At 44.3% G+C, this 22,603-nt stretch overlaps 1 protein-coding gene across 1 annotated transcript in view; it reads left to right on the top strand.

Moving 5' to 3' along the window:
- The window catches only part of IFT172 (intraflagellar transport 172), a 649,332-nt gene that overhangs the window by 592,422 nt on the left and 34,307 nt on the right, over window positions 1–22,603 (top strand). The window contains exons 42-43 of the mRNA XM_029596359.1: window positions 6,375–6,494; window positions 21,151–21,246. Coding sequence (XP_029452219.1) covers window positions 6,375–6,494; window positions 21,151–21,246 — 216 coding nt within the window. The remainder of the gene's footprint in view (window positions 1–6,374; window positions 6,495–21,150; window positions 21,247–22,603) is intronic.

Genomic DNA, 22,603 nt, shown 5'->3' with positions numbered 1-22,603 from the left:
CTGGCTCCATAACTGGGCAGCAGACACTTTTTCTAAGGCTCCCCTAAATAGATTACCCTTTAAAGGCAATTAACTTTTGGTGAGGAGCTAGATAGATTTGTAAAGAGTTTAAGAGAGACCACAGACTTCCAAAGGACAGGTCAAGATCAAGTTTCCGCTCTTTATATGGGCACAGTCAATACAGTGAGGCAATGAAATTTAGGTCTTCAAGGACATTTCTAAAACAGCCCACCAAAGGAAAAGGAAAGTCTCATTCCTTTTGAGGGGCAAGAAGGCCATGTGAGGATTCGGCACGGCCTTCAACTTCCAGTCAGTCCTCACAATAAGGCCCAGAGGATTCACTCCTTGATTACTCCTATAGGAGGAAGACTACAATGTTTTCTCAAGAAGTGGATCCAATAATGACAGACCAATGGGTCCTAGATGTTATTCAAAATGGATACTCCCCATAATTCCAATTCCCTGTCAGAAAAAGTTTTGTAATTTCACCAGCCTCTTCTCCATTAAAAATAGAAGCAATTCATCCTAACTTCGCCAAACTGAGAAGTTTACAGGACCTGCAATATGCAATGCGGAGGCAGGGCTGCTGTTTGATTTATTTTGTTATCCTCAAGAAGGATGGCAGTTTCCAGCCAATATTTGACTTAAAGAGTGTGAACAGAAACCTGTATGTTCCCCGTTTCCACATGGAAACTCTCAGATCAGTAATTTCTTCAGTAAGAAAAAGAGAGTTTTTAACTTCTCTGGACCTGAAAGAAGCATATTTTCATATTCTCATGAGAAAGAACATCCAAAGATTTCTCCATTTATTTTGGGAGAGCATTACCAGTTCAGGGCATTACCTTTTGGATTAGCAACAGTCACAAGAATCTTTACAAAGGTCATGGTAGTGGATGCAGCATATTTAAAGGTCTTAGTGAATCCATATTTGGACGATTGGCTAATTCACAGCAAGACATACTCGGAAACTGTGGCCATAACCAACTATGTAGTTTCCCTGTTCCAAAAACTAGGTTGGATATTCAATTTTGGAAAAAGCCAATTAAAACCTTCTCAAGATATAGAGCATTTAGGTGCCCAATTCAACATACGAGAGGGATCCATAACATTATCAGTGAAAGGGTTTCAAAGATAATCATGCAAGTGAAGCAATTCTCACAAGAGCAGGCACCTTCAAAATAGGGATTTCTTCAGCTGCTAGGCACAATGGCCTCCACTTTGGACTTAGTGCCATGGACGAGGGCTCATATGAGCCTTTCAACTAGCCCTGCTTACCTGATGGAAGGTACAGATGCAGGGTTACTAAGTCCGCCTTCTGCTGCTGCAGAAAACAAGGGAGAGTTTGCTTTGGTGGACCAGTCCTGTAAATCTGCAAAAGGGTGTTCCGTTAGAGTGCCCAGAATCGATTGCCATTACAACAGATGCCAGCCTCTCAGACTGGGGTGCGCATTGCCAGAAGTATTATGTTCAAGGCCAATGGTCTCTGTTACAAAGACTTTAGTTAATAAAAAGTTTGGAGGCCAGAGCAATCAGACTGGCATTTATTCACTTCCAAAATGTAATCAGTGAGAGTACAGTGTGAGTTCTCAGCGATAATTCTGTGACAGTATCTTATATAAACAAGCAAGGGGGACCCCGGAGTCAGGGTATAGCAGAAGCGACAGAACTTCTCTTTGTGTGGGCAGAAAAGAATCTGTTCCAACTCTCCACACTGCATTTTGCAGGTCAAGAGAACATCCAGTCAGACTATCTCAGTAGAAACAGGATAGACCTAGAAGAATGGGAACTGAGGCCTGGTGCTTTCCAAATGATAGTAAAGAGATGGGGAGTTCCCCTGTTGGATTTAATGGTGACAAGGCAAAATGCAAAGACCCAAAGTTTTACAGTCGAAAACAGTTAGGCAGCAAGGCCATAGATGCACTGGTTCAAACTTGGGCAAAGGAAAAGATGCTTTATGTTTTCCCCCCCTTGGCCACTAATAAGGCGAGACAAGGAAAATAGAGAAAGAAAAGGTTTATGTGGTTGTTATAGCATCAGATTGGCCACGAAGGCCATGTTATGTAGAACTACACAGGCTGTTAGTAGGCAGACCGTTATGTCTGCCAGCAAGCAGAGGGTTGTTACAGCAGGGACCTATTCTGATGGAAGACTCTTCTCATTACTCTCTTACAGCCTGGATCTTGAGAGGATAAAGTTAGTTAAAAAGAGTTATACACTTTCCTCCCTTCTCTTCCCCCTCCCTTCCCTTCCCTTCCCTTCCCTTCCCTCCCTTCTCTTCCCCCTCCCTTCCCTTCCCTTCCCTTCCCTTCCCTTCCCCCTCCTCTTCCCCCTCCCTTCCCTTCCCTCCCTTCCCTTCCCTCCCTTCTCTTCCCCTCCCTTCCCTTCCCTCCCTTCTCTTCCCCCTCCCTTCCCTTCCCTCCCCCTCTTCCCCCTCCCTTCTCTTCCCCATCTTATCTCCTAGCCTGATTAAAATTAACCTCATAGTTTTCTTTCTTTTGTACATATGTATATAATTGCAATTCTTGTATATAATTTTATTGCAAAACTTCCCATATTATTGTTCCCCCCTCTCGTTAATGCCTTGTTATCATGTTTTTTACTGTTCAATGTAAAGCGCCATGCCGTGCGTTTGTTTTTGCGTTACAATGTGAACCGATATGATATCCTGGATGAATGTCGGTATATAAAAATTTTAAATAAATAAATAAATAAATAATATTAAAATCAAAGAAATTATCCACTTCAGTATCTTGTGAGAATATGGAGATGTTTTGAGACTTTTTGCAAGGAGATCCATTGTTCCCCATGGCACTCTCAAATTGGCGATGTCCTTGTCTTTTTGCAAAGAGGGCTCAACAAAGGGTTAGCATATAATTCTGTAAAGGTTCAAGTTGCAACAATTTCCTATTTTAGGGGGAAAGTTAAAGTGTTATCCCTTTCATCTAATAGAGATTTTGCACATTTCCTCCAGGGAGTAAAACGAATAAAGCCTCCAGTCAAAGCAGAAGTCCCATATTGGGATTTAGATTTGGTGGTGCAGGCTTATGACAGGAGCACCATTTGAGCCATTAGAGCAGGCTTCTTTAAAGGATTTGATTTTGAAGACCGTTTTCTTGGTCGTGATGACTTCAGCAAGAAGGATTTACGAATTGCAGTCATTATCATGCTACGCACCCTATCTCAAGTTCAACAGGGAATCAGTAGTCCTGAAGCCGGTTCCTTCCTTTTTGCTGAAAGTGATTTCGGGTTTCCATTTGAACCAGAAGATTCTTTTGCCTTCTTTCATAAGATTAGACTATAAAGGTTCAATGGAAACGTTACAGTTCCTTGATGTAAAAAGGTGTCTCCTGAGTTACTTGCAGTTACTAAGGTCTTTAGAAAGTCAAATAGACTTTTTGTGTTTTTCGGAGGGCCTCGAAAGGGTGATGCCACATCAAAAGCAACTATTTCCCGCTAGATTAAGGAGGCCATTGTTTCTTCTTATTTGTTACAGGGTAAACCTTCTCCAAGGATTTAATGGCTCATTCAGTTTGTGCACAAGCTGCTTCTTGGGCTGAGTATGGAGTAGTTAATCCCTAAGAGGTAAATTTTAAAAGCATTGCTCACTCAAAAATGGCCATATATGCACGTATGCAGGCCATGCACAAACAACGCAAATTTTAAGAAGCCGAGAAGTACTCGCGTGCATTCAAGAATAAGAGGGCGGAAAAGGGGTGGAGCATGAACATTCCAGAGCAGGACCAAGACTTACACGCATAACTCTGAATTTTAAAAAACTGACCATGGTGCGTGTGCATGTTACTCCAAATTTTAAAAAAGCTGATCATAAGAACATAAGAAATTGCCATGCTGGGTCAGACCAAGGGTCCATCAAGCCCAGCTTCCTGTTTCCAACAGAGGCCAAACCAGTCCACAAGAACCTGGCAATTACCCAAACACCAAGAAAATCCTATGTTACAGATGCAATTCATAGCAGTGGCTATTCCCTGAGGGGCAGATTTTCAAAGGGTTATTCGTGTAACTTACGCGCATAACCCCGAGAAAGTGCCCTTGCGCGCGCCGAGCCTATTTTGCATAGGCTCAGCGACGCGCACAAGCTCCGGGACGCGCTTATGTCCTGGGGCTTTGAAAAAGGGGTGGGAAGGGGGCAGGAGTGGGGCACTGGTCCGGGGGCAGTCCAGGGGCAGGACCGAGGCCTCCAGCGCGCGCAAGTTACGCCTGCCAGAGGCGTAACTAAGACAACAAAGGTAGGGTGGGGATTTAGTTAGGGTTGGGGGCGGGTTAGATAGGGGAAAGGAGGGAAAGGTGGGGGGAGTGGAAGGAAAGTGCCCTCCGAGGCCGCTCCGATTTCGGAGCGGCCTCGGAGGGAATGGGGAAAGCCATCGGGGCTCCCCTATGGCTCGGCGCGTGCAATGTGCACAAGTGTGCACCCCCTTGCGCGCACCGACCCTGGATTTTATAACATGCGCACGGCTGTGCGCGCATGTTATAAAATCAGGCGTAGATTTGTGCACGCCGGGTTGCGCGCACAAATCAACGCCCACGCGCATGTTATAAAATCTGGCCCTAAGTAAACTTGATTAATAGCAGTTAATGGACTTCTCCTCCAAGAACTTATCCAAACCTTTTTTGAACCCAGCTACACTAACTGCACTAACCACATCCTCTTGCAACAAATTCCAGAGCTTAATTATGCGTTGAGTGAAAAAGAATTTTCTCCAATTAGTCTTAAATGTGCTATTTGCTAACTTCATGGAATGCCCCCTAGTCCTCCTATTATCCAAAAGTGTAAATAACTGATTCACATCTATTCATTCAAGACCTCTCATGATCTTAAACACCTCTATCATATCCCCCCTCAGCTGTCTCTTCTCCAAGCTGAACAGCCCTAACCTCTTCAGCCTTTCCTCATAGGGGAGCTGTTCCATCCCCTTTATCATTTTGGTTGCCCTTTTCTGTACCTTCTCCATCGCAACTATATCTTTTTTGAGATACGGTGACCTGAATTGTACACAGTATTCAAGGTGGGACCATGGCGCGACTTTGCATGTTATCCATCTATCTTTATTGCTGATCCTAATGTGCAAATCTAGAGATCTCAAGTTTTAGGGCTTTCAGCACAGCATGAAGTTCAGGGTCAAGTGGGGAGTTTACAGGATGAAGAACCAGAGGGGTCTTGAAGACCTAAACATCAACTTGACTAATTGTAAAAACTGTTTTTTCCCTCGCACGAGCTTGTTTTAAAATCCGCCTGTGGAAATACAATCGGAACATTTACTTGAGCTGCCTCTTAATATTACATGACACATATGCACAAGGGGGATTTTAAATGATACTTGCCTACTTGTGCGCACAATATAAAATTGCAACATATTTCTGCTCTTGCGCCAATATGCACAATTATGGGCGCACACGCGTTCCTTTTAAAATTAGCCAGTTAGATATTTGTAAGGCAGCTACTTGGGCTACATTGAGTATGTCATAAAACATATAGACTGGAAGTTTTTACCAAACAGGATGCCCATTTTGGGGCAACTGTATTAAAGGCAAGCTTAAAGTTTTCCCACCCTTAATTAATGGGTTTTGGTACTTCCCACATGTTTCTGGACTGGTGGAGCATAGGACAAGGAAGGAAAAATTAAGACTTACCTGATCATTTTCTTTCCTTTACTTTTGCTCCACTAGTCAAGAAGCCCATGCAGGAATAAGATTGAGATAGATGCCATTTAAAAAAAAAAAAGTTGTTTTAAAGGAAGAGTTAAACAGGAGTTTAATTATTTTATGCCTATTGTTTTGGCAATGTTATATTCTTCCTACACTCTCTCTTTCATTATAAGTGTGCTTTTTCCTTATTTTTAATTTTATGGAGGTATAAAATATGTAATCTGTCTAGTTGAAAAAGATTTATTTTTGTATTGAGCTGATTTTGTCGGGGTTTTATGGCTGATTTAAGGTGAGCTATGACGATACCCACATGTTTCTTGATTGATGGAGCATAAGTTAAGGAAAGAAAATGATCAGGTAAGTCTTAATTGTTTAAATTGTTTTGTCTTAAAGTTGTCCACAATTAGCTTGGTCTAGATAATACTGGCAGGCTGAGGTCAGCACGGATGCTTACACGGAGGGACATCAGCGAACCTATTAGTCTTTGTCTCCATTTGCTAGTTGCTGAGCACACCCACTGGTCTGATTCATCTCAAGGAAAGGAAATTATCAGGTAAGAATTAACTTCTCCATTTTGAGAATTTCAGGTGTCTCCAGATAATTGAAGGACTACTATATGTATAAACAAAATCTGTTATACTATTATTCTGTGAAGCTATTATGTATGCTCCTTTCTCTCTGTTCCATAAACTGTACTTTGTTTTTTGTAGTGTGAGAACCTGAAGAAATCCAGTGAAGTGAACACACGAGCTCATGAGGAGTTTGAGCAGATGCTGCTCATTGCACATTATTATGCCACACGTTCTGCTTCGCAGGGAGTAAAACAGCTGGTACGGTCTCCTAGGTCTCTGATCAACAGGCCCTGGATGTCACTTTTCCCAGTGCTCATCCAAAATGGGGTATCAAGTGTCAGTTCTAAAACCAATTCACAGGCTGATGTAATAAAGTACATTCAGCTGAGCAGAAGGTTTTACCTACAATTGGGTGCACATTTTGTGCAGGTAAACATTATGCCCGATGCGTTTAAAAATGTGCACTCGGCTCAGCACTCTCACATGGAAATTCCATGCAAATGAGGGCATTAAGCATTCCCTCCCAAGACAGAGAAGTGTGCTGACTGAGTGCACAATTTGTTAGCGCTAGACACTTTACTCCTAGCCAAAGGTGGAGAAAAGTGTCTAATGCTGGATTCGCCACCAGGGCTCCCGCACTACCCGCAAGGACCAGCGATAGTGGCTCAACAATGCATTTGTTTTTAAGTCTTAATCGCAATAGCTGACTAGGAGCACAAGAAAAGATGTGCCTCTAAGTTGGGAGCACAACAAAAGAAGGGCTGCTAATTTGGGAGTAGCCTAGTGGTTAGAGCAGTGGGCTACAAACCAGGGTTCAAATCCCACTGTCACTCCTTGTGACCTTAGGTAAGTCACTTTCTCCCAGGACAAGCAGGATGGTAGTCCTCACACATGGGTGACATTATTTATTTATTTATTTATTTATTATTTAAAGTTTTGTATACCGACATTCGTTAGGAGAAACATCACATCGGTTTCCATGGAACAAAAAAAAAATATATATATAGCCAACGGGGCTTTACATTGAACTGATAAGAGAACTGGGTAGGGGATGCGGGAGGGAAACAAAGGTAGTGCAAAACAACAAAGATGAATGCTATATAATGGTTGTATAAATGCAATAAAAATAATTATATACAAGTGAATTATTTACAATAAAATGTTAGGGGGAGAGAGATAAAGAGGGGAGCCCTGTCATGGAATACTTTTGTCAAAGTTTCTAGAACTTTGACTGGCACACTGAGCATGCCCAGCATGCCACTAACCCTGTGGCCACACAGGGTCCCCCTTTAGTCTCTTTTTTTCCGTGCAGCAGTTGCCTCTCGGTTTTTAGAAGCTCTGAGAGAATTTCTCTCACAATTTTCCTCAAGGAATTTTTTGAAGTTTCTTCAACTTTTTTCCCGCCCCAGGGTCCCCCATCGCACACCGACTTCTGACGATGCTTCGGTAAGTTTTTACCACGTTTTTGTGGTCCCAGCAATGTACTTCTTAGTGCCCGATGGCCACCGACTGTGCGCCGCCTCTTTTTCACTATGGCGACCAGTTTTCGGAAGTGCCCCGAGTGTCCGAGGACTGTGTCCATAACGGACCCGCACAATGCCTGCGGTTTATGTCTTGGGCCATCCCACAACATCCTTCGGTGCACTAGTTGTGCACAAATGACTCCCAAAGGCCGCCGCACCCGCCTGGAGAAGATGGAGCACTTGTTTGCTTGAAAGCACTCATCTCCATCGACTCCAGGTAAGAGCGCACCGAGTCGTAAAGTTCCATCTTCTTCGAACCCCTCTCCATCAACGTCTCAAAAGGATTGAGGAGCCGGTGACCGTCCGTCACAGACATCGTCCCATTCCAAGACTTCTGTATCCTCATCGCCGAAGAAGGACCGGGCCGATCTCCATGACAAACATCGCCACCGGCACCGACGCACATCCTCATCCGGTGCCGGCACCAACAAGGCAGTGGCGTCGACCTCAGCCAAGCCACCTTCGAAAAGGGCCCCGGGAGAGGAGCCCCCATCCTCCTCTGTACCCGGGACCCCGAGGCGTTCCCCACTGATATCGGTGCCGAGACTCCACAGACTCCTGTGGAAGCTCCAGCAATGCCTAGCCTGCCTCCTACCCCGGCCGTCGCGTTACCTATGCCAGCCTTTCGGGAGGAATTGGACCGTATGGTCCAAGAGGCAGTGCTGATTGCCCTTCGGGGCTTCCAGTCACCACCGTTGCCGGATCCGGTGCCTTCTATGTTGGCTCTGCTCCTCGAGCTTTTGGACTCTCTCATCGGTACCCTGCCATCGGTGCCCATTCCTTAGGGATTGTCGGCACCCAGCCAACCACCGATTCCTCCCCCAATATCGGTTCTGATTCTGGTGTCTTCTGAGGAAGAAGATACAGCCCATGGCTCATCTCCCCTTCGGGAATCACCAATGCCGGAGCCGGTTTCCTGACCATCAGGGCTATCCGTACCTCAACATCCATCAAGGACTCCGATGCCATTGGTGCCAGTACCTCCTCTTAAGAACATAAGAACATAAGAAATTGTCATGCTGGGTCAGACCAAGGGTCCATCAAGCCCAGCATCCTGTTTCCAACAGAGGCCAAACCAGGCCACAAGAACCTGGCAATTATCCAAACACTAAGAAGATCCCATGCTACTGATGCAATTAATAGCATTGGCTATTCCCTAAGTAAACTTGATTAACAGCCGTTAATGGACTTCTCCAAGAACTTATCCAAACCTTTTATGAACCCATCTACACTAACTGCACTAACCACATCCTCTGGCAACAAATTCCAGAGCTTTATTGTGCGTTGAGTGAAAAAGAATTTTCTCCGATTAGTCTTAAATGTGCTACTTGCTAACTTCATGGAATGCCCCCTAGTCCTTCTATTATTTGAAAGTGTAAATAACCGAGTCACATCTACTCATTCAAGACCTCTCAAGATCTTAAAGACCTCTATCATATCCCCCCTCAGCCGTCTCTTCTCCAAGCTGAACAGCCCTAACCTTTTCAGCCTTTCCTCATAGGGGAGCTGTTCCATCCCCTTTATCATTTTGGTTGCCCTTCTCTGTACCTTCTCCATCGCAACTATATCTTTTTTGAGATGCGGCGACCAGAATTGTACACAATATTCAAGGTGTGGTCTCACCATGGAGCGATATAGAGGCATTATGACATTTTCCGTTTTATTAACCATTCCCTTCCTAATAATTCCTTACATTCTGTTTGCTTTTTTTGACTGCTGCAGCACACTGAGCTGACGATTTTAAAGTATTATCCACTATGATGCCTAGATATTTTTCCTGGGTGGTAGCTCCTAATATGGAACCTAACATCGTGAAACTACAGCAAGGGTTATTTTTCCCTATATGCAACACCTTGCACTTGTCCACATTAAATTTCATCTGCCATTTGGATGCCCAATCTTCCAGTCTTGCAAGGTCCTCCTGTAATGTATCACAGTCTGCTTGTGATTTAACTACTCTGAATAATTTTGTATCATCCGCAAATTTGATAACCTCACTCGTCGTATTCCTTTCCAGATCATTTATATATATATTGAAAAGCACCGGTCCAAGTACAGATCCCTGAGGTACTCCACTGTTTACCCTTTTCCACTGAGAAAATTGACCATTTAATCCTACTCTCTATTTCCTGTCTTTTAACCAGTTTGAAATCCACAAAAGGACATCGCCTCCTATCCCATGACTTTTTAGTTTTCATAGAAGCCTCTCATGAGGGACTTTGTCAAACGCCTTCTGAAAATCCAAATACACTACATCTACCGGTTCATCTTTATCCCCATGTTTATTAACCCCTTCAAAAAAATGAAGCAGATTTGTTAGGCAAGACTTCCCTTGGGTAAATCCGTGTTGACTGTGTTCCATTAAATCATGTCTTTCTATATGCTCTACGATTTTGATCTTGAGAATAGTTTCCACTATTTTTCACAGCACTGAAGTTGGGCTCACTGGTCTATAGTTACCAGATCGCCCATGGAGCCCTTTTTAAATATTGGGGTTACATTGGCCACCCTCCAGTCTTCAGGTACAATGGATGATTTTAATGATAGGTTACAAATTTTAATTAATAGATCAGAAATTTCATTTTTTAGTTCCTTCAGTACCCTAGGATGCATACCATCTGGTCCAGGTGATTTGCTGCTCTTTAGTTTGTCAATCTGGCCTACTGTCTTCCAGGTTCACAGTGATTTTGTTCAGTTCATCTGACTCATCACCCCTGAAAACCATCTCCAGATCTGGTATCTCCCCAACATCCTCATTAGTAAATACGGAAGCAAAGAATTCATTTAGTCTTTCTACAATGTCCTTATCTTCCCTAAGAGCCCCTTTAACCCCCTCGATCATCTAATGGTCCAACTGACTCCCTCACAGGTTTCTTGCTTTGGATATATTTTTTAAAGTTTTTATTATGAGTTTTTGCCTCTATGGCCAACTTCATTTCAAATTCTCTCTTCACCTGTCTTATCAATGTTTTACACTTAACTTGACAATGCTTATGTTTTATCCTATTTTCTTCAGATGGATCCTTCTTCCAATTTTTTAAGGATTTTTTTTGGCTAAAATAGCCTCTTTCACCTCACCTTTTAACCATGATGGTAATCGTTTTGCCTTCCTTCCACCTTTCTTAATGCGTGGAATACATATGGACTGCGCCTCTAGGATTGTATTTTTAAACAATGCCCAAGCCTGTTGAACACTTTTAACCTTTGCAGCTGCACCTTTCAGTTTTTTCTATTTTTCTCATTTTATCAAAGTTTCCCTTTTGAAAGTTTAGTGTTAGAGCTGCAGATTTACTTATTGTCCCCCTTTCAGTTATTAGTTTAAATTTGATCATGTTATGATCACTGTTGCCAAGTGGCCCCACCACATTTACCTCTCTCACCAAATCCTGCGTTCCACTAAGAATTAAATCTAAAATAGCTCCCTCTCTTGTTGGTTCCTGAACCAATTGCTCCATGAAGCAATCATTTATTACATCCAGGAACTTTGTCTCTAGCAAGTCCTGATGTTACATTTACCCAGTCAATATTGGGGTAATTGAAATCTACCAAGCAAAGCACGAAGCAGAGAAATCTTGCACATCAATCAAATCCAAAACATCCAGCGTGCAAGAAACAAGTAGCAAAGTCCATCAAATTTCTAATAATTTTTTAATTAAATCAAAGTTCAAGGCATCATTCATGGCAACTCCATATCATTTTAGAAAGTACAGGTAAAGGAGTCCCCCTTTTTTTTTTAAATTTCTAATAATTTTTTAATTAAATCAAAGTTCAAGGCATCATTCATGGCAACTCCATATCATTTTAGAAAGTACAGGTAAAGGAGTCCCCCGACACGGTCCGTGTTTCGCGGTAGCTGCATCGGGAGGGACCCGCGGATAAATTTCATCTTATGTATTCATCTTATGTATTCAGGATGCGCTCCAGGATGAATACATAAGATGAAATTTATCCGCGGGTCCCTCCCGATGCAGCTACCGCGAAACACGGACCGTGTCGGGGGACTCCTTTACCTGTACTTTCTAAAATGATATGGAGTTGCCATGAATGATGCCTTGAACTTTGATTTAATTAAAAAATTATTAGAAATTTAAAAAAAAAGGGGGACTCCTTTACCTGTACTTTCTAAAATGATATGGAGTTGCCATGAATGATGCCTTGAACTTTGATTTAATTAAAAAATTATTAGAAATTTGATGGACTTTGCTACTTGTTTCTTGCACGCTGGATGTTTTGGGTAATTGAAATCTCCCATTATTATTGCACTGCCAAATTGGTTTGCTTCCCTGATTTCTCTTAGCATTTCATCATCTGTCTGACCATTTTGTCCAGGTGGACGGTAGTATACTCCTATCGGTGCCTCCTCAGTTTCCATTGGTACCACCCTCCCATCCATCTGGATTTGGATTCCTTCCTCCATCTGAGGGGCCCGGTGGGTGAAGGAGATTCACCATATAACCCTTGGGATGATGCTACCTCTGACTCGCAGGCTTCTGAAGAGCTTCTGTCAGAACCTTCACCCCCGGAAAAAAGGCGCCGCTCCCCTCCAGAAGACCTCTCCTTTGCCAGCTTTGTCAAAGAGATGTCCAAGACCATTCCATTCAAATTGGAAACAGAGGAAGACGCCAGACACAAAATGCTGGAGGTACTGCAATTTGTGGATGCTCCAAAGGAAGTTATGGCAATTCCTGTCCACAAGGTTCTTCTAGATCTCTTACACCACATCTGGGAGCACCTGGGAACTGTGCCTCCAGTAAACAGACTGACGCCACATACCTGGTACAACAAGCCCCAGGTTTTCAAAAGAGCCAATTACCCCACCCATCTGTAGTGGTAGAATCAGCTCAAAAGAAAGCTAAAAGGTCCTGGCCTCACTCTTCTGCCCCACCTGGGAAGGAACAGAAGTCACTGGATGCCTTAGGCCTCAGAGTTTTCCAAGAGTCAATGCTAATGGCTCGTATAGTGGCCTACCGGCTTTATATGACACAGTACACAAGAAATCTCTGGAGGCAAGTCCAGGATTTCTCAGAAACCCTACCTGACCGGTTCCAAGAAGGATTATCCTCCATCCTACAAAAGGGATTGGAGGCTGGAAAGCATGAGGTCAGAGCAGCCTACGATGCCTTCGAAACTGCATCCAGAGTATCAGCAGCTGGAATTAGTGCCAGGCGCTGGGCTTAGCTGAAAGCCTCTGACTTGCGCCAAGAAGTTCAAGACAAATTGACGGACCTTCCCTGCTCAGGGATAAGATTCAAGAGGCAGTGGCGCAACTCAAGGATCACCATGAAACCCTGTGCCAATTGTCCACTGTCCCCTCAGATTTCTCATCTACAGCCAGAAGAGGAATGAGATGAGAGACCAGGAAGCTGACCTATAGGCCACGCAGGTACTACCCTCTTCCATCCCGTGCTAGAACGGCCAGACCCTCTCACAGAGGCCAACCTAGTCAGCATAGAGCCCCCAAAGCTCATCCAGCCCCCCCAGACTGGTCCTGCAGTGGGCTTTTGACTCCCATCTAGAGAGCAGCAGTCAACCTCCCTTACAACCCCAACCAGTTTTCTGGTGGGAGGCCACCTGTGCCACTTTGCCACCGAATGGCACTCAATCACCACCGACCAATGGGTCCTCCCTATAGTAACCCACGGTTACTGTCTGAATTTCCTTGCTGTGCCCTCAGACTCTCCACCACTCCCGGCGTGGAGCCTGAGCGATCACACAGTGTTCCTCGAGGCAGAACTCTCTATCCTACTGCAGTCCAGACTCGTAGAGCCGGTTCCCCAGACACAGCAAGGAAGGGGGTTCTACTCTCGATAGTTTCTAATCCTGAAAATAACGGCGGCATACGTCCTATCTTGGACCTCCACGCCCTAAACAGATACCTTCGCAAGGAGCGGTTCAGGATGGTTTCCTTGGGCACCATGTTTCCACTTCTACAGCAAGGAGATTGACTCTGTTCTCTAGACCTTCAGGATGCTTACGCCCATATAGCAATATTCCCTCCTCTTCGAAAATATCTCTGATTCGTAGTGGGACATAGACATTTCCAATACAGAGTGCTACCGTTTGGCCTTGCCTTAGCACCCCGAGTATTCACGAAGTGTCTGGCAGTCATAGCAGCACAGTTAAGGTGGCAGAGTATCCACGTCTACCTGTATCTAGACGACTGGCTCCTCAGAAGTCCTTCCAGAGAAGGAGCACTTCAATCCCTCCGTCTTACCATACAGCTGCTCCAGTCATTGGGATTTCTAATAAACTATCCCAAATCCCATCTGACTCCATCACTCAACCTCTCTTTCATCGGAGCAGACCTAAACACCACCATGGCCAGAGCATCCCTCCCAAAGGACCGCGCAAAGACACCGTCCAACTTGGCCAAAACAGTAAAGATTCGTCAGACAGCATCAGCTCATCTGCTACTAACCTTGATGGGACACATGGCATCCACAGTTCATGTCATCCCAATGGCTCGACTGGCCATGAAGATAACACAATGGACTTTAAAGTCCCAGTGGTCCCAAGCCAACCAACACCTGTCATAGATCATCCAGGTAACCAGCCAGCTTCGTCACTCACTGGCTTGGTGGACACGGGAGTCCAATCTACGGACAGGACTACCCTTCCAACCACCAAATCCGCAAATCACGTTGACCACGGATGCCTCCAACCTAGGCTGGGGAGCCCACATCAGTGGATTGCAAACCCAAGGAACCTGGACCAGGGCGGAAGCGGACCACCAGATAAATTTTCTGGAGCTCCGGGCAATACGGTATGTCCTATTCGAATTCCAGGATTGCCTATCCAACAAGATAATCCTAATTCAAACAGACAAACAGGTAGCGATGTCGTTTCTCAACAAGCAAGGGAACACAGGCTCTTACCTGCTTTGCCAGTAGGCGGCGCAGATCTGGGCCTGGGCTCTCTCACATTCCATGCTGCTAAGAGCCACTTACCTGGCGGGCACAAAGAATGTGATGGCAGACCGTCTCAGCCGGACCTTTCATCCCCTCGAATGGTCCCTGGATCCCTCTGTAGCGAACAGAATTTTCCACCAGTGGGGTCACCCGGACATCGACCTCTTTGCGTCATTTCACAACCACAAAGTAGGCCAATTCTACTCTCTGTACCACAGTTGCAAGACACCACTGATGGATGCCTTCACCCACTCATGGAACACAGGTCTCCTATACGCATACCTTCCTATTCCACTCATCAGCAAGACTCTCGCGAAGTTACGTCAGGACCGGGGCACAATGATCCTCATAGCCCCTTTCTGGCCGTGACGTTTGGTTTCCCATTCTACGCAACCTCTCAGTCCAGTAGCCTCTTCGCCTGGGCAAGGCACCAACTCTCATAACGCAGAACCACAGTGTGTTGCGTCATCCGAACCTCCAGTCTCTGTCTCTGACAGCCTGGATGTTGAAAGGTTGATTTTGCAATCCCTTGATCTTTCCACTGATGTCTCCCAGGTCCTCGTAGCTTCACGAAAGCCTTCTACTCGGAAATCTTACAGAGCCAAGTGGAAAAGGTTCTCCTTGTGGTGCACGCTAAAGGGACTAGATCCCTTTTCCTGCTCCTGGACTACCTCTGACACCTCTCGGAGTCTGGCCTAGAAACTTCCTCCATCCGGGTTCATGTAAGTGCCATAGCCGCCTACCTTAAAGGTGTAGGAGATGCCCCAATTTCAGCGCAACCCCTTGTAGGGTGCTTTATGAGAGGCTTACTACAACTGAAGCCTCCACTGCATCCCCCAATTGTGGCATGGGACCTCAATGTTGTGCTGGCAGGGCTCATACAACCTGTGTTCGAGCCCCCCTACACTCCTGCAAGCTACGACATCTCACTTGGAAAGTTATTTTTCTAGTGGCTATAACATCAACTTGCCGAGTCAGTGAGCTACAGGCACTGGTAACGTACCCACCTTATACAAGATTTCTCCACGACCGTGTAGTGCTCCGCACTCACCCTAAATTCTTGCCAAAGGTGCTGTCTGATTTCCACTTAAATCAATCCATAATACTGCCCACCTTTTTTCCAAGGCCTCGCTCACATCCAGGTGAGCAGGCTCTGTATTCCTTGGACTGTAAACGTGCACTCGCCTTTTATTTAGACCGCACTGCAGCCCATAGGCAGTCCACCCAACTCTTTGTCTCCTTTGAATAAGGGAAGACTGGGAGTAGTGGTGGGCAAGCAGACCCTGTCCACCTGGTTGGTGGACTGTATTTCCTTCTGCTACCAACAAGCAGGCCTTCCACTAGAGGGACGCGAGAAAGCGCATTCAGTCAGAGCCATGGCAACGTCACTAGCGCACTTCCGTTCGGTACCTATTGCCGACATCTGTAGAGCTGCCACTTGGAGCTCTCTCCATATCTTCGCAGCTCATTACTGTCTCAACTAGGCTGGCAGGCAAGACAGCATTTTTGGCCAGTCTGTACTGCGTAATGTGTTTCCAGTTTAGTAACCCAACTCTTCCTACCTACAGCCCAATGTGAATTTCAGACTGCCCTTCATAACCAGCAGCATCCCTGTTGTTGTGCCTGTTGCACGTTTTTGAGTGCTGCTTGGTTGACTCTGTTTCGGACATCCTACAGCTCGCTATTCACCCATGTGTGAGAACTACCATCCTGCTTGTCTTGGGAGAAAGCAGAGTTGCTTACCTGTAACAGGTGTTCTCCCAGGACAGCAGGATGTTAGTCGTCACGAAACCCACCCGCCACCCCGCAGAGTTGGGTTCGCCAAAGGTTTATTGTTTTATTGTTCGCTCATACATTTGCTACAAACGAGATTGAAGGGGGGACCCCCTGTGGCCACCAGGTTAGTGGCATGCTGGGCATGCTCAGTATGCCAGTCAAAGTTTTAGAAACTTTGACAAAAGTATTCCGTGACAGGGCTCCATCTGGTGATGTCACCCATGTGTGAGGACTAACATCCTGCTGTCCTGGGAGAACACCTGTTACAGGTAAGCAACTCTGCTTTACCCTCCATTGCCTCAGTTACAAAATTAGATTGTAATCCCTCTGGGGATAGGGAAATACCTACAGTGCCTGAATGTAAACTGCTTTGAAGTGCCGAAAAGCGGAATATAAAAATCTAAAAATAAATAAACAAAAGAAGGGTCCTAAGTTGGGAGCACAAGAAAAGATGGGCTCTTAAATTGGAAGCACAAGAAAAAATATGCTGCTCTACACACTCTCCAGTTCAGCCCCTCCCCTCTTTAGTTGAAATGTGCATTCAGCCTGCGCATATTGACTCGGTGTACATATATTTTAACCCCTGGTACATTAGCATAGCTTTAGCTTACTGCATTGGGAGTTTAAAAAAAATGTAACCTGTGCATTAAAACTGCGCTGAATTTCAGCACATAGGCTTTTAATGCATAGGTTATTGCAGCGGCCTGTCAGGGTCTAAAGGTCCTATGTCCTTTAGCCTGTAAAAGCAGCAGTACTAGCAAATTATTCTTATTAGATTTATATAATGAGGCTGTCCACTAAATAATTAAGATCTCCCTTTTTCATTCTGGGTTTGATCTCATTTCTAACAAAACTAAGCTGGATAAGTTGTCAAGGATATTCAACAGGATAAACATCCCACTGAATATCCTCAAATAAAGTTATCTAGGTGTAGCTACCCAGATAAATTTCAAACCTAAGTGGCTATGTTTGAATATAGCCAGTTCAGTGTAAAAGTTATCCAGGTACATATATGTGAATAACTTTTAATTTTACTGGTTATATTAAAACATATCTGGTTAAGTGTTTACAAAATAAAACTAAAAAAAAAAAAAAGGTTTCCACTCCCAACCCCCACCCCCAAATCCCCAAAAGATTTCAGAAGCATTGCTGGACTATTGGTTTGAGGACCCTTCCCACCCACCTCCAAAAGTAATATCTGCCCTCCAAATTCCCTCAATCCCAACCCCTCTGCCCCCCAACACATCCACAAACCCAGCATCCCCCAAATTCCACATGCTGCCAGGAACATGGTATGATTGTAGTATTCTAGGCAATGTCCAGTGTTGCTTTAATACTCTAAAAGCAATGCTGAATGCCACCCAGAGTGCCACTGTTGTTCCCTGCTCCCAGTGGCTTCTGGGATTTGCAGGGTGCCAATTGAGTGGGACGGTTGGGGTTGCACATGGGAGAGATTTGGAGGGGCTCAGAGGGCAGATATTACTTCAGAATTCATTGGGAGAGGAGGGTCATCAGACCAGTAGACCCGCAACATTTTTTTAAATCTTATGGGGTGGGGGGTTAGAGGGGCAAGGGATCGGGGATTTAAAAAAAACAAAACATTTTTTCTCTGTCTCTTAACAGCTATATTTCGAAATAACTGGTTAAGATAAAGGTTTCTGGGTATATATACCCAAATAACATTAAACCTGCATGTCCAGACTTAGCCAAATAACTTATTAGGCTAACTAAATATCAGAGTTATCCAGCTAAGTTGAATACACCTCCAGAATGCTTCCAATTTATCTGGCTATATTTTATCCAGTTAATGACTTAGCCAGATAAAGGTTATCCAGTTAAAGGGGCCAGATATTTAAACCTTGAGATTTGTCCTGCCAACTCTAAAGTTATCAAGACAAACCCCTTTTAATATGGACCAATATGAGGTCAGTTTTCAAAAGGTTAAGCTCCTACTTTGGAATGAAGCTCCTAATTTGTCCTTTTGAAAATTTACTACGACTGAGTCCCTAAATTTAGGACCCTAAAAAGTTACAGAAGTGGAGTTAGGGCAGGGAAACAAAGTTAGGAGCTTAGCACTGATTTCAGAAATAAGCACTTAAGATTCTAGATCTAGACAAACAAATAGCAGGCTTATATTTAAAATCCTAAGCTTTAGGCCCCTAAATTTGGCTGAAAATAGATGCCAAACTTAGGGGCTCAGCTTGTTTTTATATATATCTGCTTCCTATGAGTCTAAGTAACTCAAAACATGCTGATGCATGTAAGACATGACAATAGTATAAAAAACTGGGTCCCAAATTAGTGGAAAAATATTAGAAATTAAATCTATCTCAAAGGAGATAAAATAAGACCAGAAGTGGAAGCAAGGGAGTCATGAAGCAGGCAGATTGATAGTTGAAGAACCTGGCTAGCACCACTGCCTTAATTTTGCGGTGGGCTAATATTTATTTGCTTTGTGGTTTAATTCATGCTAACAGAGTAATATGAAATCTTTTACTATTTATTTGTTTGGTCAAGAGGTATGATCATAATAAAAGATGCACACCCTGAGGTTTGTATTTAGAAAACCAATGAGCGGGTAAGTTAATCAGGGAGAGTTTTTCATATAACTTTATCTGGAGATTCAGATGGACTTACCCAGATAAGTCTGCTGCTAAATATACCTAGACAAAGTTACTGTATATCTTTACCCAGATTAGGACTGATATTTTTCAACCGGGCTTATATGCATAACTTTAGCTGGACAGTACTCAATATGTGCACTTACCAGCTAAGGTTTATCCCCTGGAACTTTTTCAGTGCCACCTCTTTTTATCCAGATAAATTTTGTGTGTACAATGAGTTGTGCATACAAAATGTATCCAGTAAGCTGGGAAAAATATTTAAATCTTGGCTTTTTTTATGTTAACACCAAAAGTTAGCAGTCTTTGAATATCGATCTCCTTATGGTTACCAAATTAGTAGAAAAATATTAGAAATTAAATCTATCTCAAAGGAGATAAAAGAAGACCAGAAATGAAAGCAATGGAGTCATGAAGCAGGCAGGTTGATATTTGAAGAACCTGGCTAGCACCACTGCCTTAATTTTGCGGTGGGCTAATATTTATTTGCTTTGTGGTTTAATTCATGCTAACAGAGTAATATCAAATCTTTTACTACTTATTTGTTTCAATATAAAGATTTCAGCTGACTCTGGAAGACAGAGTTTGGACATAAGTTCTCAGCTGCATTACTGTAGCATGTGTAGATAAAGTAAAATTTAGGTAAGTTCTCATCTCTGGTTACATACTAGTGAGCAAGCAGATCCCTATGATTTTTTCACACCAGACCTATTTGCCTCTTGAGATGCTAGGCTCCAGAGTGTGCAGTACCTTGATAGGAATAAATATTGACAACAAAGTATGATGCTGGGAGGAGCAAGAGAAGCTTTCTATACAAACAATTTAGCACATATGTTATAAGATGTATTTATTGTATTTATTTTATTTATTTAAAGCTTTTATTATACCGGTTATAGTAGTTACATCATACCAGTTCACAGCAGAACTGCAGGTGGAAAATACATCAAACAGGTACTGGGGATGGGATTACAGAGAAAGGGAGAGAAGTAGCCGAAAGCTGGCAAACAAGAGCCGCAAACTGTATAAGATAACAGGTAAACAGATAACAGGTAAAACAGTGTAAAAAATAACTATGTACAAGGTCCAGATCAGGTACTGATACAGCACAGGGTCAAAGGTGCAGAGGATCTAATCAGGGTAAGCCTGCTTGAAGAGCCAGGTCTTTAATTTATTTTTTAATTTGTTGGTGCAAGGCTCCAGTTGGAGGTATGTGGGTAGTGAGTTCCAGCGGGCAGGGCCAGCGATGGAGAGGGCTCAATCCCTTGTGGAGGTGAGGTGTGCCTTCTTGAGGGATGGAACATGGAGGGTTCCTCTGGTGGGACGGTTAGAATGTATGAGGCGGAACGGTTCATCAAGCCAGTTGGAATTGTGTCTATAGATAGATTTATGAATGATAGTGTTTTGTAGAGGATGCGTGAGGGGATCGGGAGCCAATGGAGGTCTTTAAGGATGAGGGTGATATGGTCAGATTTGCGGGCATTTGTAATGATCCTCGCTACCGCATTCTGGAGCATTTGAAGCGGTTTTATGGTGGAGTAGGGGAGACCTAGGAGAAGAGAGTTGCTGTAGTCCATTTTAGAGGCGAGGGTAGCCTGAATGACAGTGCGAAAATCATGGGAATGAAGTAAGGGTTTTAGTTTTTTTAGGACATTAAGCTTAAAGAAACCTTCCTTGAGGATAGTGTTGATGTATTTCTTTAGGTTCAGTTGCTGATCAATCTGTACACCGAGGTCTCGTACAAAGGGCTGAGCAGAGATAGAACTAAATGCTGGGTCATTTGCAAGGGAGGGTTTGGGGATTTGGTGTTGGGATATGAAGAGCAGCTTAGTTTTGGTGGTGTTTAGGGCAAGTTGGAGATTTGTGAGTAGGGCATTAATGGAAGCAAGGCATCTCTCCCAGAGTTTTAGTGATCTGGAGATAGAGTCATAAAAGCTATTGTATGTTTCCATATGTATATGCATTTTGTGTCTTCATGCACATGTGTATCCATCATGCAGTGCACAGGCTCTGACAATCTAGACAATCATATGTATAGTATATAAACTCTCACAGCTAATTAAATAAATGGAGTTTTAATGTTTTTCAGGAAATTCTTGCAGCCAAACTCTCAGCTTCTTTATTGCGACACACCGAGCTTATTCCCTCAGATAAATGCTTCTATGAAGCTGGCACTGCTGCTAAGGTAAGAGTAAAGCAACTGGACCCCACAGAGCAAGAGATAGAGTAAAAGCTATCCTGTAAAATGATCAGGGGGGCTCTTTCCTGCACCTTGCTCTACTGCAAAGAATAGTGTATGAATGAGAAATACCCTGTGTACTGGTTGTCATTGCTACCTCAGAGAAAGGCAGCAAAGCGGGTTAATGACAGGAAAAGGAATTTTTCTGCCTTGTTCTATGACATTGATGTAGTTAGATAATAAAGGTTGTTCTCGCAGGACAAGCAGGATGGTAGTCCTCACATATGGGTGAAATCATCAGGATGGCGCCCAATCACGGAACACTTTTGTCAAAGTTTCTAGAACTTTGACTGGCACCCACTGGGCATGCCCAGCATGGCACCAACCCTGCATCCAGCGAGGGTCCCCCTTCAGTCTCTTTTTTTTCCGTACAGCAGTAGCCACGCAGGTTAAGGAGCTCACTAGAGATTCCTGACAGGAATTTCCTCACGAAACTTATTTTCAAAATTTCAAAAAAATTCTATCCCATAGGGGTTCCCCTATCGATTCCGTAGTCCGCGGTTGTAAGGTAAGGCTTTACCCACGTTTGTGGTCTATTCCCTTCAAGTGTTCCCTTTGGGGCCTACTGGCCATCGACCGCACTGCGGCTAAATTTTTGCCGAAGCCATGGCATTGGGTTTTCAGCGGTGCCTCGATTGTCCTCGGACAATGTCCATCACAGACCCGCATAGGGTCTGTGTGTTGTGTTTGGGGTCGGACCACGACATCTTAACTTGCACCAAATGTGCCCAAATGACACCAAAGGGCCATAAGGCCCACTCAGAAAAGATGGAGTTTCTTTTTCAGGCAAAGCTACTGACTCCATAAAGTGCTTCGACATCGTCTGAGCCGATGCTGTCCACCCAGCACCAACTACTCCGAAGGCATAGACTTCTTCCTCTTTGGCTCTGGAGAAGGACCGAGGAAAACATCGTGAAAAGTGTCGACACCGTCATCGCAATGCTCAGTCTGCTGATCCAGGCAAGCCCTTGGCATCGGTGTCGACAGAGCCACCGACAAAGAAATCCCGTCCAGAGAAGGCACCATCCTCCTCTGCAACTGGGTCACCGAGGCGTTCCCCAACTTCATTGGTGCCAGGAGCCGCGACTCCACTTTCACTGGTGGACCCTCCGGCTACGCCAGTGCTGCCTCCTACTCCGGAGCTGGGGTTCCATTCCCCAAGCTTCCACGAGGAATTGGATCAGATGATCCAAGAGGCCATCAGAAAGGCACTGCAGGGCTTCCAGCCTCCATCGACGCTGGCACTGATGCCAGCCCCAGTCGTCGACCCGATTCCCACAGCGCTCGCACCACTAATCGGCAG

This window comes from Rhinatrema bivittatum, chromosome 3 (genome assembly GCF_901001135.1).
Source record: "Rhinatrema bivittatum chromosome 3, aRhiBiv1.1, whole genome shotgun sequence".
Taxonomy (NCBI): Eukaryota; Metazoa; Chordata; class Amphibia; order Gymnophiona; family Rhinatrematidae; genus Rhinatrema; species Rhinatrema bivittatum.
This window is presented reverse-complemented; position numbering and strand designations above follow the sequence as displayed.